The sequence below is a fragment of the Podarcis gaigeae genome (assembly GCF_964106915.1).
Source record: "Podarcis gaigeae genome assembly, chromosome: 5".
Taxonomy (NCBI): Eukaryota; Metazoa; Chordata; class Lepidosauria; order Squamata; family Lacertidae; genus Podarcis; species Podarcis gaigeae.
The window spans coordinates 65,285,457-65,298,117 of NC_139681.1; the positions used below are offsets into that span (position 1 = coordinate 65,285,457).

At 40.0% G+C, this 12,661-nt stretch overlaps 1 protein-coding gene across 2 annotated transcripts in view; it reads right to left on the minus strand.

Moving 5' to 3' along the window:
* Nucleotides 1–234: 234 nt before the first annotated feature.
* PAK2 (p21 (RAC1) activated kinase 2) overlaps nucleotides 235–12,661 on the minus strand; it is a 41,672-nt gene continuing 29,245 nt past the window's right edge. For both annotated transcript variants that reach the window (XM_083741888.1, XM_083741889.1), the window contains 8 exons: nucleotides 12,422–12,485; nucleotides 11,567–11,615; nucleotides 9,341–9,453; nucleotides 8,243–8,360; nucleotides 7,101–7,200; nucleotides 5,048–5,244; nucleotides 4,728–4,865; nucleotides 235–3,943 (listed from right to left, as the gene is read on the minus strand). In XM_083741888.1, the coding sequence (XP_083598014.1) occupies nucleotides 3,857–3,943; nucleotides 4,728–4,865; nucleotides 5,048–5,244; nucleotides 7,101–7,200; nucleotides 8,243–8,360; nucleotides 9,341–9,453; nucleotides 11,567–11,615; nucleotides 12,422–12,485 (866 nt within the window). In that variant the 3' untranslated portion in view covers nucleotides 235–3,856. The remainder of the gene's footprint in view (nucleotides 3,944–4,727; nucleotides 4,866–5,047; nucleotides 5,245–7,100; nucleotides 7,201–8,242; nucleotides 8,361–9,340; nucleotides 9,454–11,566; nucleotides 11,616–12,421; nucleotides 12,486–12,661) is intronic.

Below are 12,661 nucleotides of genomic sequence, written 5' to 3' on the forward strand. Positions count from 1 at the left end.
AGCGAAATGTTCATGGCTGTTTTTACAGAATTGCTTTGAAAACAGTGCTCAGTACGGAAAAGTTGCAGCTGCTCGCTGGGTGTTACAAAAGCTTTGAAGACAAATGATAACTAAGCTGCAAGTCTACATCAAATGAACCATCACACTATATAGTACGAAACAAAAATTGTCCCTATTAACTCAAGTAAGCCTCTCTATTGGGGGAGGGTGGGAGAGAGAATGAGAACCATCAAGCATTTTAGAAATGTTTATTTCTAGCCCTGAAAGAACAAAGTCATTAAACATAGTCAAATACAGTAGTTAATATTGCAGTAACAATTAAATAACAGAATGGGATTAAATTAAACAAAAGGCAACAAAATCTGGAGACAGGGGGAAAAACCTGAAAGCTTGCACTACTTTCATTTCCATCTGATGAAGTGAGAGAAAGGGAACAAAGAGAAGGAAACAATTTCAAGAAGATGTACTTAATTCCAGCTATGAAGACAAAGAAATTCTGTAACTCTTAACAGCAGAGTTTAATTGACTCCAAACTACTCCAGAGAACACATATGGTGATTGCTTGAGTTAATCAGTTATATTCTCAAGTTGTTAATGTCTCCATTCAAACCAGCAAATGCTAAACTTATTTGTGTCTATTTCAACTGGATTTTTTTGCTGGGGGGGGGGCAGAATTGGGAACTCCTCATTCCAGGTAAGCCTGCTTTCATGGAATGAGATACCCTTCTCTATCCTTCTCTCCTCCTTGTAGATTCACACCAATAACCATAACGTGCCATTGCAAACATGCCCAACACTCAAAGACTGATTCAGCCAAGAACTTGGGGGGGGGGGGCATTTTTTGTAAGCCCAGACTGAATATTGAAGCTATGAAGTGGTTGCCCTGAACACTTCAATACATGCTCAGCTACGACCATTTCAAACTCTACAAAACAGCAATGCATTGAACTGGGATCTGGTACGATGCTGGAGTATTCAGGATACTGTTTGAACAGCTTAACATCTAATCTAAGATGACTGTGTGAGTAAGCTATGAGTAACTATGTGAATCGATCAATATTTACTCACATTGGTGCCTGGATATTTGGTTAAGGCATCTTTAACAGGAAGCGCAGTTAGGAGTCAATAGCCTATGCAATTTTATGCTGAGTGTTCTTACTCCTGTGCTGATAAGCTAGACTTCCGTGCCCAGAAGATACAATCTTGAACATTCAAACCAGACATTAGAGGGGACGGGGAGAAAAAGACTGCCACTTTTCCACTTCTAAACCAAGCTTTAAGACACTGGCAATACATGTTCAGTCCTTGTACCATACAAACCACATGCATTGCTGCACAATAATCAGGAACTTCCTGATGGCTCTCAGTAAACACAGAGTTCCCATTCAGTTTAACCCTTTATTTCAATAGTGGACAGGGAAATTAGATGAACACACTGCTGTAGTACAAAGCTGCTATACTTAAGAGCACCCATGCTGACATGCTGTGATAGTACTCATGATCATGACTGGCACAAGAGTTGCCAGTGGGTCCTGCTTCAGCAAGTCCTGAGCCAACCCAAATTGTAAGCAACTTTTAAAGGAGGATTTGAGAATCCTCATGATGAGGCAGTCAACTACTCATTTAAGATAATTTTTAATCACATTAAAAATCAGTAAATGCTGCTTTTTGTTTATTTCAGAAGTGTTACCTTTAATTGCTACCATAAAAACACCAACATACACTTATCTCACAGCAGGAGTCATGGGTTCCACATATTCCATTGCCAGCAACAGACGACAGCTCAAAGGTAAGAAAAGGTAACTGTAGAGAACCCTTTAAATCTCTTTGTTTGACTCACATAAACCAAATTTAAGAGCATGGCTATTCTATACTTTATAGTAACTGTATTGCAAGTTATGGCCAGAGGAAGAACACCACCTAAAATACCACTCAGACCAGGACACCACATTTCTTGGACTAAACCAAAACACATTCAAAATGCTCTGAAAGCAACTGGGCTGCTTTGTTACAGTTTTCAAATTAATACTTCTCATAGGACACAGGACTGGAGTATGGCACTGCTTTCATCAGCATTAATAAGGCATTTGTTGGTACAGAGCAGGGTGCAAGAAGCTCCAAGATCTGAGGGAATGGAGCCCTTTGTGATGCAATGACTCAGAACCCAGAATTTTGCAAACCTGTTCATAAAACCCAGCAGAAATTAAGCCCTTATGTCAACACATATTAATATTGTTCACAGGTAAGAAACAGGCTTTTCATTGACCATCAGGCATTAAAGGCATTAAAGGCTGCCTCTTAAGCTAGGGTTTTAAAATGTTCTCCCAAGAATACCACGTAGGAATGCGACAAAGCTATAGCACCAAATTAGTAAGTCTGTTATGTTACTGTTTGGCACATCACTTGGCAATTCTTGATAAAGAGCTGCACATAAAACACAGTGCTTCTAGAAGGCTGATGTGACTGAAGAATCCCCACGGTGCACCTGACCACCTCAACCAGAACTTCAATTCCTCTACAGCTCCAATTACTTTCTTTCATTTAGGGAGGCACTTTATCTTGTGTTTGTCTTCAGCCATAACAGTTGGTAAGTCTTTCAAGAGAACCATGAGAAGGCAAGGTTCTGCAGCCACTCACAAGCCAATTCAAATAATGTTGAATCTAGACTACTTTGCCATCTCCAATTGTTTGTCTCCACAGAATAGCACTTTTGGTGTTCAGAAGATTCAGTTGGCTGAATTATACAAAAAGTCTTGGATCTTCTATTTTTGAAAATCTGCTGGGTCTTTGTTAGTAGAAATGGTGAAGATATACATTTTTATACATATAAAAAGGAAGAGAGCTCTAATACTTAATCCTGACAGCTCCAAAGTTGCTTTGGAGGGGAAATGTACAACATATACAAAAGGTACTTAAGACAAAGAAGAGCAATTTAAAAATTCAGAAGGCACCAGCATAAAGCCCAAAGCCCAAGTCAGAACATGGATACAACACTTTGCTATAAAACCACACACTTTCAAGACATCCCTTTAAAATGTTACCAACAAGCCTACACAGGCAAGGAAGGAATGGAAGACAAGTCACAGGGATGGAGTTCTCTCCCCGAGCCCACGGGATGGTTTGAGCATTAACCAAGAAAAGAAAAGCAACACTTTTTTCCTCTTCCCCACATGTATTCAATCTCCTAAATTCAGAGGCATCTTTCCCTTATGTTAAAAAGTCCATGCAACAAAATTATGTATCAGACGTTGCTGAACCTTCTTCTTCCCCTCTACTCATGTTCTTCTGTCTTAAAGAACAGTCATTGGGGAAAAAACTACAGTTCTTAGGTAGCTGGGTAGTTAATGCTACAATACAGTTATAACTAAATTGTATGCTAAGAGATAGGTGAATAAAAGGAATTTTCACATTTCTACCATATCTGCCTTTTAGTAACTCAGATGTTGCAATATTTTGAATGACTGACAAATGGAGGGGGGGGGTCAGCAGATCAAAGTAATGCCTCCCTCCAAAAGCTTGAATCTGTTGTTCAAGTATTGAAAGTGCCCAACAGAGCACAATGAATGGGATCTGGGTACAGCAAAGTCATTAAAAAAAACACCTCCCAGGCATAGGAAAATACATCGGAGTTGTCTGCAAAAGTGGTGAAAAGGCCAGTGATTCAGTTCACAACTTCTTCCAGAAGAGCTCACTACTACCACCACCATTTTTTCTTCTCTTGTGTCTTCCAGGTGAGAGATTTTTTTTTTCCCTTTTGCAGACTTTCAACCTCCCTAACAAGAGCAACAATTTATATATTATGAAAAACTTTAAAAACAAAAATAAAACAAAAATGATGAAGGCCACAGCAGCAATGCTAACGGTTACTCTTCATTGCTTCTTTGGCTGCTAGGATCAACGGCGTCAAGCTTGACAAAGGTTTGGCCAGTTTCAGGAAAGGATGCTATCAGAAAAGAAAAGAAACAACCTTTTAATGAAAGAACACTTAAAAGGAAACTCCAGCAGCAGCATTTTGAGTCATACACTTAGCAAACAATGCAAAGGAGAGATGACCCGGGAGATAGGTTACCACTGTGCTTAGGTCATACTGAAATATGATCAGTATTAGTGGGTGGTATTCAGCTAAGTCTTACTCAGAGTAGAGCTATTAAAATTAACTTACCAATGGTTATTGTCTTCAACAGGTCTACTCTGAGTAAAACTTAGCTGAATCCTTAGTCAATCATTTGCAATTTATTATCATTACTACTACTACTACTACTACTACTACTCCTTTCTTTTTAAAAGTTGTCCAGGGAACATGCATTGATGAGTGGTCATATAAATCTACTAATAAAATTTTAAGATGTGCAAAGATACTAGGTTGGATTCAGCTATCCCGGTGCACTAGCAGAAGCCAGTTAAAAGCCTCCTGCTGGCCCAACAGGACTCCTTCCCTTCTCCCAATGTACTCTATAAGAGTCAGGAGAACCCCCAGAACAATGCAACAGGGCAAGGAGAAGGAAGACTCTTCCACCTGGCAAAGAGAGAATGCTTGTGCTGACAGAACCACTGTATTAGCATAATGTGGAATTCAACCATTCTTTTTTACCTTTATGTTCCCCGTTCTATCCCATTTTTTTCTGAATTTGTTGATCATATATCAGTCTTCCTTTAGAGTAGCTTGACTTGTCAACAGAAAGCACCGTCTACAACTGATGCCATTTGCAAGATACCAGCAGCTTTACCTGTAACAGTTCTTTTGCTGACCCTCTTTTCTCTACATCCATTTCCAAACAACTATTTAGAAAGTCACGAAATATTGGGGACAATTTCTCTGGGTTCTGCAATTCTGGAGTGCCGTTTGTTGCTATTAAATATAATGCCTGCAAGAACAAACAAACAAACAAACATTGGCATTATGAAAAACAAAAAATGTGGTTGTATGAGCACCTGAGTTTAAATCAGAACTGAAAAGGACCTGAAAAATCATTCAAAATTTGTGGGGTTTTACTGTGTTTTGCTATGTTGCAGGGAATCGAGAGTATCTTGAAAACTTATGCCTTACCCTCAAAGGGTTTTCATTGAGATATGGGGGCTCGCCTTCGACCATTTCAATAGCCATGATACCCAGAGACCAGATATCCACTTTGGGGCCATAGGCCTTTCGTGTGACCACTTCAGGAGCCATCCAATAAGGTGTTCCAACCATAGTACTACGTTTGCTCTGTTCTGGAGTAATCTGTGCACAGAAACCAAAATCAGCTACAAAAAAAGAAGAAAAGAGTGCAGTTATTGGAAAGTTAAATTAGTAGTAAGTCCTACACTTTGGGTGTATCCCTGTTATCCAATTATGCTTCCAGAAAAAGCTACAGGTGTCTCAGTGCCCACACGATGCTCCTTCAACACACACCCCCACCGAAGGCATCCTTTTAGCAACGGAATCCACCACCAACAGTGGTGCAGTTCATTCTACCACTTATTAAAACACATGTAGCAGAATGAGGTGGTAGAGTGGACTGTACTACTTTAAATTGTGGGTAGCAGATTCCATATTTGAAATAACCCCCTGCATTTTTTTTTCTTTTAAAGCCTAATACATTAAAGACACAGTAGCAACAACCTAGAAGACAGGTTCTAGCCCAGACCACTCCATGTGTGCTAGTTTTGTACTTGGCAGGAACCTTCACAAAGCAGGACACTCACAAACGTAACCTCCGCACACACCTGCAGTGAGAAATGGTTTGGCTCATTCTACCACTTCATAGATTTACCATCTTATTTATACCTCACACTATTGCACATTCAGCCCAGCCATGTTCTTTCTGCTGCTGCTGCAACACGATGCAGTGAAGGAATTCAGAGCTCAAATGATCAACTATCGCAAAAGACATGGGACTTGTGAAAAAAGGATCTCATTTTAGTGCAAGCCCCCACCCTCAGTGAAGTTTTAAACTTATAAGACACAATTTTAATGGAATCTGTGGAGTTATTGACTAAGCTCATAAATCTATGATACAGCATATTTGTTTTACTAATCTATTATTGCAGCGCACGAGTTAAAATTACTCAAGGCAGCTGTTGCCGTATTTAATATTCTGTACTTCTGGTTTCTTAATTATCCCAACCTTGAGCCTTAGCTTTTGTACTCAAATCTAATTTTAAACTGAAGCGGAAGAGAAGAATGCTACTGAGGACTCTGGCCAACTGAACAATTTCAAGGTTAGTCTAATCAAGACTGCCATCTGCTGGTTTAAAAAAATGCAAACTTGCAGAGTGTGTGCAAAACCAGGGGTCAGCAAACTTTTTCAGCAGGGAGCCGGTCCACTGTCCCTCAGACCTTGTGGGGGGCCAGACCATTTTTTTTTTGGGGGGGGGGATATGAATGAATTCCTATGCCCCACAAATACCCCAAAGATGCTTTTTTAATAAATGGACACATTCTACTCATGTAAAAACACGCTGATTCCCAGACCATCCACGGGCCGGATTTAGAAGGCAATTGGGCCGGATCCGGCCCCAGGGCCTTAGTTTGCCTACCCATGTGCTAAACAATGCAGACTGTAATGGTAAGCTGCTTTACATTTATAAATGGAATCTGTTGTTTAGTTTAAAGGCAAACAGGTACTCTGCCATAGCATCTACAGCTTTTACTCTTATCTAAATGACACAAGAAGCCAGGAGTCCATGAAAATGCAATTAAATACTTCCAAAACCATATTGTGGGCATTGGGTGGAGGAAGGCGTGTGTAAGCTCATGCATGTGGCACTAAACCATGGTTTAACATTATGTGTGAATCAGTCCATTGTGTCAGTTTCAAAACAAGCCAATTTCAAACCATGGGTTATGAAGTTGGCTTATAACGTACTTTATACTGCAATCTGATCTATACATGCAAAAATATTTATGTGGCTTCCAAATAATATATTCCCCCTGTCTTCTCAGCCACATAGCCACTCTAGTGGCAAAGATTTGTTGAGCCCAGAATTATATTTGGCACTGCAGCTATTACACTAAAAATCATACCAGTGAATTTTGCTGCAAAACGTATGTGCAAAGTAACACCACCCAACTGTTCAGCCACATATTTCATGTTTGGAAGTAACTGACATGCACTTACTCAGTTTAACTGATCCATCCATTCCCAATAGTACATTGTCACTTTTAATATCTCTGTGGATAACCTGATTGGCATGTAGGAATTCCAATGCCTGCAAACACTGTATGGAAACAATGGAAGGGATATTGTCTAGACATGTTCAAAATTCACATTGGCTAGAGACAGTTTAGTAACCTCAAACTATTATTTACTCACCAGGTAACAAATGATTTGTATAGTCTAGCAATTTTAAAAATTATGTTCCATATTTACAATCTTAACAAGTTTAATACACACAATATATCCATGATATAAATCTTCACTCTTTTTTAATATCAAAAGAGTTTCCAGCTAAAAACATCAAACAAAACCATTAATAAACATTGACATAATTAAGGTCAATCCACTGTCTTTCAGTGAAAGGTCTTTCATACGCTTACTTCAGAAGGAAGCATGTTCATAGTACAGAAAAATACGGTGCCTTTCCAGTGGTCTATAAAATAATGTGTAATGAAGCACCCTCTATCTCAAAACTTGGTTTATGCTGTCTTCCTTCTCTTTATCCAATACACTTGGTTAACTTTTGTCAATTGTGCCATTTGCCACTTTGCTTAGTCATTCTCTTCTTTAAAAAGATGGAAGAACTAATCGCCAGCTGAAATCTCTGCTGAACCTTCTTCGTAGTTTTTGCAGTTCATTAATCTCACAACAGTAACCTAACCATAGCTGCCTCCACCAGAATCATCATCAAACTGTTTTTATGGAGAGTGCTTCTGCATCCAGTATGAGTTAAATCCCTACAACCGAATCAGCAGCTGCTCTTCTCCAACACTGTTATATATGTATTCAAATCTTTTTCTTCTGTGAAGAGCATTTCATTATGTAAGCCCTCCCGCGGTCTGAACTGGTACAGACTAGATACAGGGATGCCACCTCAGTGAAAACTAGATAGTGTGTACTCTTAAAATGTTGTGGTTTGTATCTCAGAAGATGAAAAGACTTGCATGGCCACTGCTACTTCACAAGGCTCAAACCCAAATGCTGGGCTACAGGCTTCCAGCTCCCAGCCTTGATAAACCTGCCTCAGTAATGTAAATGCAATTATAATAAAAGTCAATTAGCTAAGGGAAGCAAATTTTCTCTTTCTTCAATCAATCACCTACCTCTCGACAGACAGCGGCAATCTGTGCCTCATCCATGCAAGTCTCCGTAACAACATCTGTGAGGGATCCACCAGCCAGATATTCCATTATGACAAACAATTCGTCTTCCATTAGGAAACTGAAGGCAGAAATTGATTAAGTTCAAACATAACAAATTATTGAGACAAAATAATTATTACTATTAATACAACTTTATGTATCACCATGTACAACACAATCTCAATGTGATTTACATCACAGAAAATATACAAAAATATTTATTGAAACTATTTATAATCAGCCCTTCACTTGAAGGTATCAGGCTATCCAAACCAAAAACTAAATGATGAAAAACAAAATGCAGAATAGTTGGAAAGACCAGAAAAAATATAGTGACACCTCAGTTGTCGAACCTAATCCGTTCTGGAAGACCGTTCAACCTCTGAAACATTCAACAACCGAGGCTCAATTGCCAGTTGGTAAAATCCATTTAACAAATGGAGAAACACACCTCAGAAGCCGTTTGACTTCCAAGGCACGTTCGAAAATGGAAGCATTCACTTCCGGGTGGCCAGCGTTCAAAAGCCGAAACGTTCGACTTCCAAAGTGTTTGCCAACCAAGGTTCCACTGTATATGGAAAAGATCCAAAATTGAAGCAATATTTGCAGCAGGAAGGTCTGTGTGCATGTTTCCAGGAACATCAGTCTTGTATCAGACACTTCCCTTGTCTACAAAATATAGGTCTGGTACATCCATGAAGTTATTAATATATAAAATGCCTCTATTATCTGGAATTCTTAAGAGGCTGAACTGATAACCTGACTTATGACAACAAATGATATGGGAATAAGGAGTTATTTCAGGCTATATTATAGAAGTATCAGATATTTAAATATGAACTGTACCTCAGGAGAGAGGCTAGTCTACTATGTATTGCATATTTATCCCACCCTTCTTCCAAAGACTCAGAGAAGCACCCTGGTCTCTCAAAATTTGCAAGAGATAGAAAAAAGGCAAAAGCGATTTGCCCAAGGATGTGAACTTCACAACCTAGTAAGGTGTTGTACTTGGGTTTTCACATCCAAACTTTCTAGCTGCTATGGCATGTGTTTTGTTACCTGTCCAAAAAGTTGACTATGTTTGGGTTCTTCAACTCTTTCATTACCAGGATCTCATTGATAATTAACTCCTTCTTGGGTTGTTTCTGAAGATTTATCTGTTTAATAGCAACCTAAAAGGGTAAAAGGGGATTCAACAGAAGTTTATATTCAAAGAAAGACAATTGTAGTATTAACATTTTCTAATGTTACAATAAAAAGGCAAATGGGTAGTTTCTTTACACTCCTTTTCCTGAGACAACCATTTGGTTGCCGTTGACAGATCAACTGATCCAAAGAACTAACATAATCCTCACAGACAAAAGTTGGCAGGACATTTTGGCAGCAAAAGAAATGTTCACTAACAACAAAGTCTGAAACTACGAGAGCCAAGAATGTGCAGGGGTGAACATAAAGTAGTTCTACCTCTCCTTTAAATCAGAACCAGTGAAGGCGGTGAAGGTCCTGTGTGAGTGCCTGGAGGCGGTTGGAGGTTGGATGGCGGCTAACAGATTGAGGTTGAATCCTGACAAGACAGAAGTACTGTTTTTGGGGGACAGGAGGCGGGCAGGTGTGGAGGATTCCCTGGTCCTGAATGGGGTAACTGTGCCCCTGAAGGACCAGGTGCGCAGCCTGGGAGTCATTTTGGACTCACGGCTGTCCATGGAGGCGCAGATTAACTCTGTGTCCAGGGCAGCTGTCTACCAGCTCCACCTGGTACGCAGGCTAAGACCCTACCTCCCCGCGGACTGTCTCGCCAGAGTGGTGCATGCTCTAGTTATCTCACGCTTGGACTACTGCAACGCGCTCTACATGGGGCTACCTTTGAAGGTGACCCGGAAACTGCAATTAATCCAGAATGCGGCAGCGAGACTGGTGACTGGGAGTGGCCGCCGGGACCACATAACACCGGTTCTGAGAGATCTGCATTGGCTCCCAGTACGTTTCCGAGCACGATTCAAAGTGTTGGTGCTGACCTTGAAAGCCCTAAACGGCCTCAGTCCTGTATACCTGAAGGAGCGTCTCCACCCCCATCGTTCAGCCCGGACTCTGAGATCCAGCGCCGAGGGCCTTCTGGCGGTTCCCTCATTGCGAGAAGTGAGGCTACAGGGAACCAGACAGAGGGCCTTCTCGGTAGCGGCGCCCGCCCTGTGGAACGCCCTCCCATCAGATGTCCAAGAGATAAAGAATTACCTGACGTTCAGAAGACATCTTAAGGCAGCCCTGTTCAGGGAAGTTTTTAATATGTAATGCTGTACGGTTTTTAACACTGATTGGGAGCCGCCCAGAGTGGCTGGGGAAAACTCAGCCAGATGGGCGGGGTATAAATAATAAATTATTATTATTATTATTATTATTATTATTATTATTCAGAAGAATGAAATAAAAACAACAGCAACAAGACTACACAATTAAGCCTGATAATATGTAATGCTGTGGTTGGAAGTGTAATATTTGGAAGAAAGGAAGTATCTATGATGTGTAATGGGCCCAGTACTAAAATTAGCTCTTATAGTTGGAATCTGAAACAAGGGCACCAGGCAGCCAAAAAAGAGGTATAGTGGTGTGTGTCCATTTTTTCTCACCCCAAAAATGGGGTCTACAGTAGTTGACACCAATTTTGATTCACATTTATTTTCAAGAAACTCACATTTTAAAAGTCATTATTTCAGTTCTTGCTAATTATGAACTAACAGTGACAGATAAGGCTCTATTGCAAAAGAAAAAAGAAAGTGCTAGCTCTCCCACAAACTTGAGAAAGGGGCAGCTCTCACAAACATCATAGTCACAAATGAAGGCAGCATAACAAATTATAAATTATAATTTAACTCTTTAAACAGAAGCAGCTTTCTATGATAAAAACATAGGAGTTTAATTAACAACTTAACTTCCTTTTGGAATTTGGAACAGGCTTCCCAAATGTGGTGCCCTCCAGATGTTATGGACCATAACCCCACCAGTCCTAGACAGCATTCAGGGATGATGTGAGTTGTAGTTCAGAAGATTTGGAAGCCACTTGGTGCCGAAGGCTGATTTAGAACCAATTCCATGCATTCGATTTATTTTAAAATTTATCATCTGATTCTACAGTACAAAGCAGTTACTTCTGCACACAGCTATGAGGAATTCACTATTGGGAGATGAGTCTTTTTTAAAAAAAAACCAAACAAACCAAAGCACAGTAACATTTGATTTGACCACTCTAAGAAGAAAATTCAAAGGTGGTAGAAGGTATATTGTTCCTACCTCCTGTCCTGTTGCTACATCAATGGCAATGAAAACTGTACCCGAAGCCCTATGAAAAGAAAATACACAATTGTATTAACATTCACATCTCTAATGCATACGTGCATGAACAGGTAAAGAGGCTGCACTAACTTTCGCTGTACTTTGTTTTTATTCCAGTTCTAGGTTAAAAAAAGTCAACAGAATAAGATCAATGCCTATACAGTCATACCTCATGTTACAGACGCTTTACGTTATGTGTTTTCGGGTTATGGACCACAGGAAACCCGGAAGTACCGGAACAGGTTACTTCTGGGTTTCGCTGCTCGCGCATGCACAGAAGCGCTAAATTGCACTTTGCGCATGCGCAGAAGCGCCAAATCGCACCAGCACCAGTGCAGACGCGGCACTTCAGGATGTGAACGCTGCAGGTTGCGGACGTGCCTCCGACACGGATTATGTCCGCGACCCGAGGTTCCACTGTAAAATAAGGAATAGGAAAAGCAAGACCTTCCTTTTAACGGAGCAGTTTGCATTATCTATAGACTACTAGTCAGATAACTGATGCTTAAGATAAGTTAATTCCATACTTCATTGCCCCAGTAACAGTCCAAAGATAGACAACAAATAAATGGCAAGCTGACTGGAATTCTTTTTCAAATGTTCCTCCTCATCCCATAAAGTAAAGGGTAAGTAGCAAAGCACTCAAAATAATTGTTTCAAAATTTCCACTTCTGCTGGAGGTTTGCATCTGGTTGTTGTTATTATGTATACTAATCTATTGTTGATACTTCTGGTTTTGTAAACAGAAACCAAATGCCAAATAAGACAAAGAAAATGGTACTTCCACTAACTCATTTCATAGTCAGTACTCACCCCTGTCCTATTTTTTCGTATCTTGTATATTTTTTCTTGGGATCTCCTATACTCACAATAGTTCCTAAAAAGAAAATTCCATGTGGAGTATTATAAACCAACTAAGATGCACTATTGACTTTCGTTGGAAAGCTAATACATAACATTTCAATCAATAAAACAGTCAACACTGATTCAGTTCCTAAGTTGTTCCTCTGTTCAATTAAAGGGGGTGAGGATTTTCATCAACTCCCTTTTCAA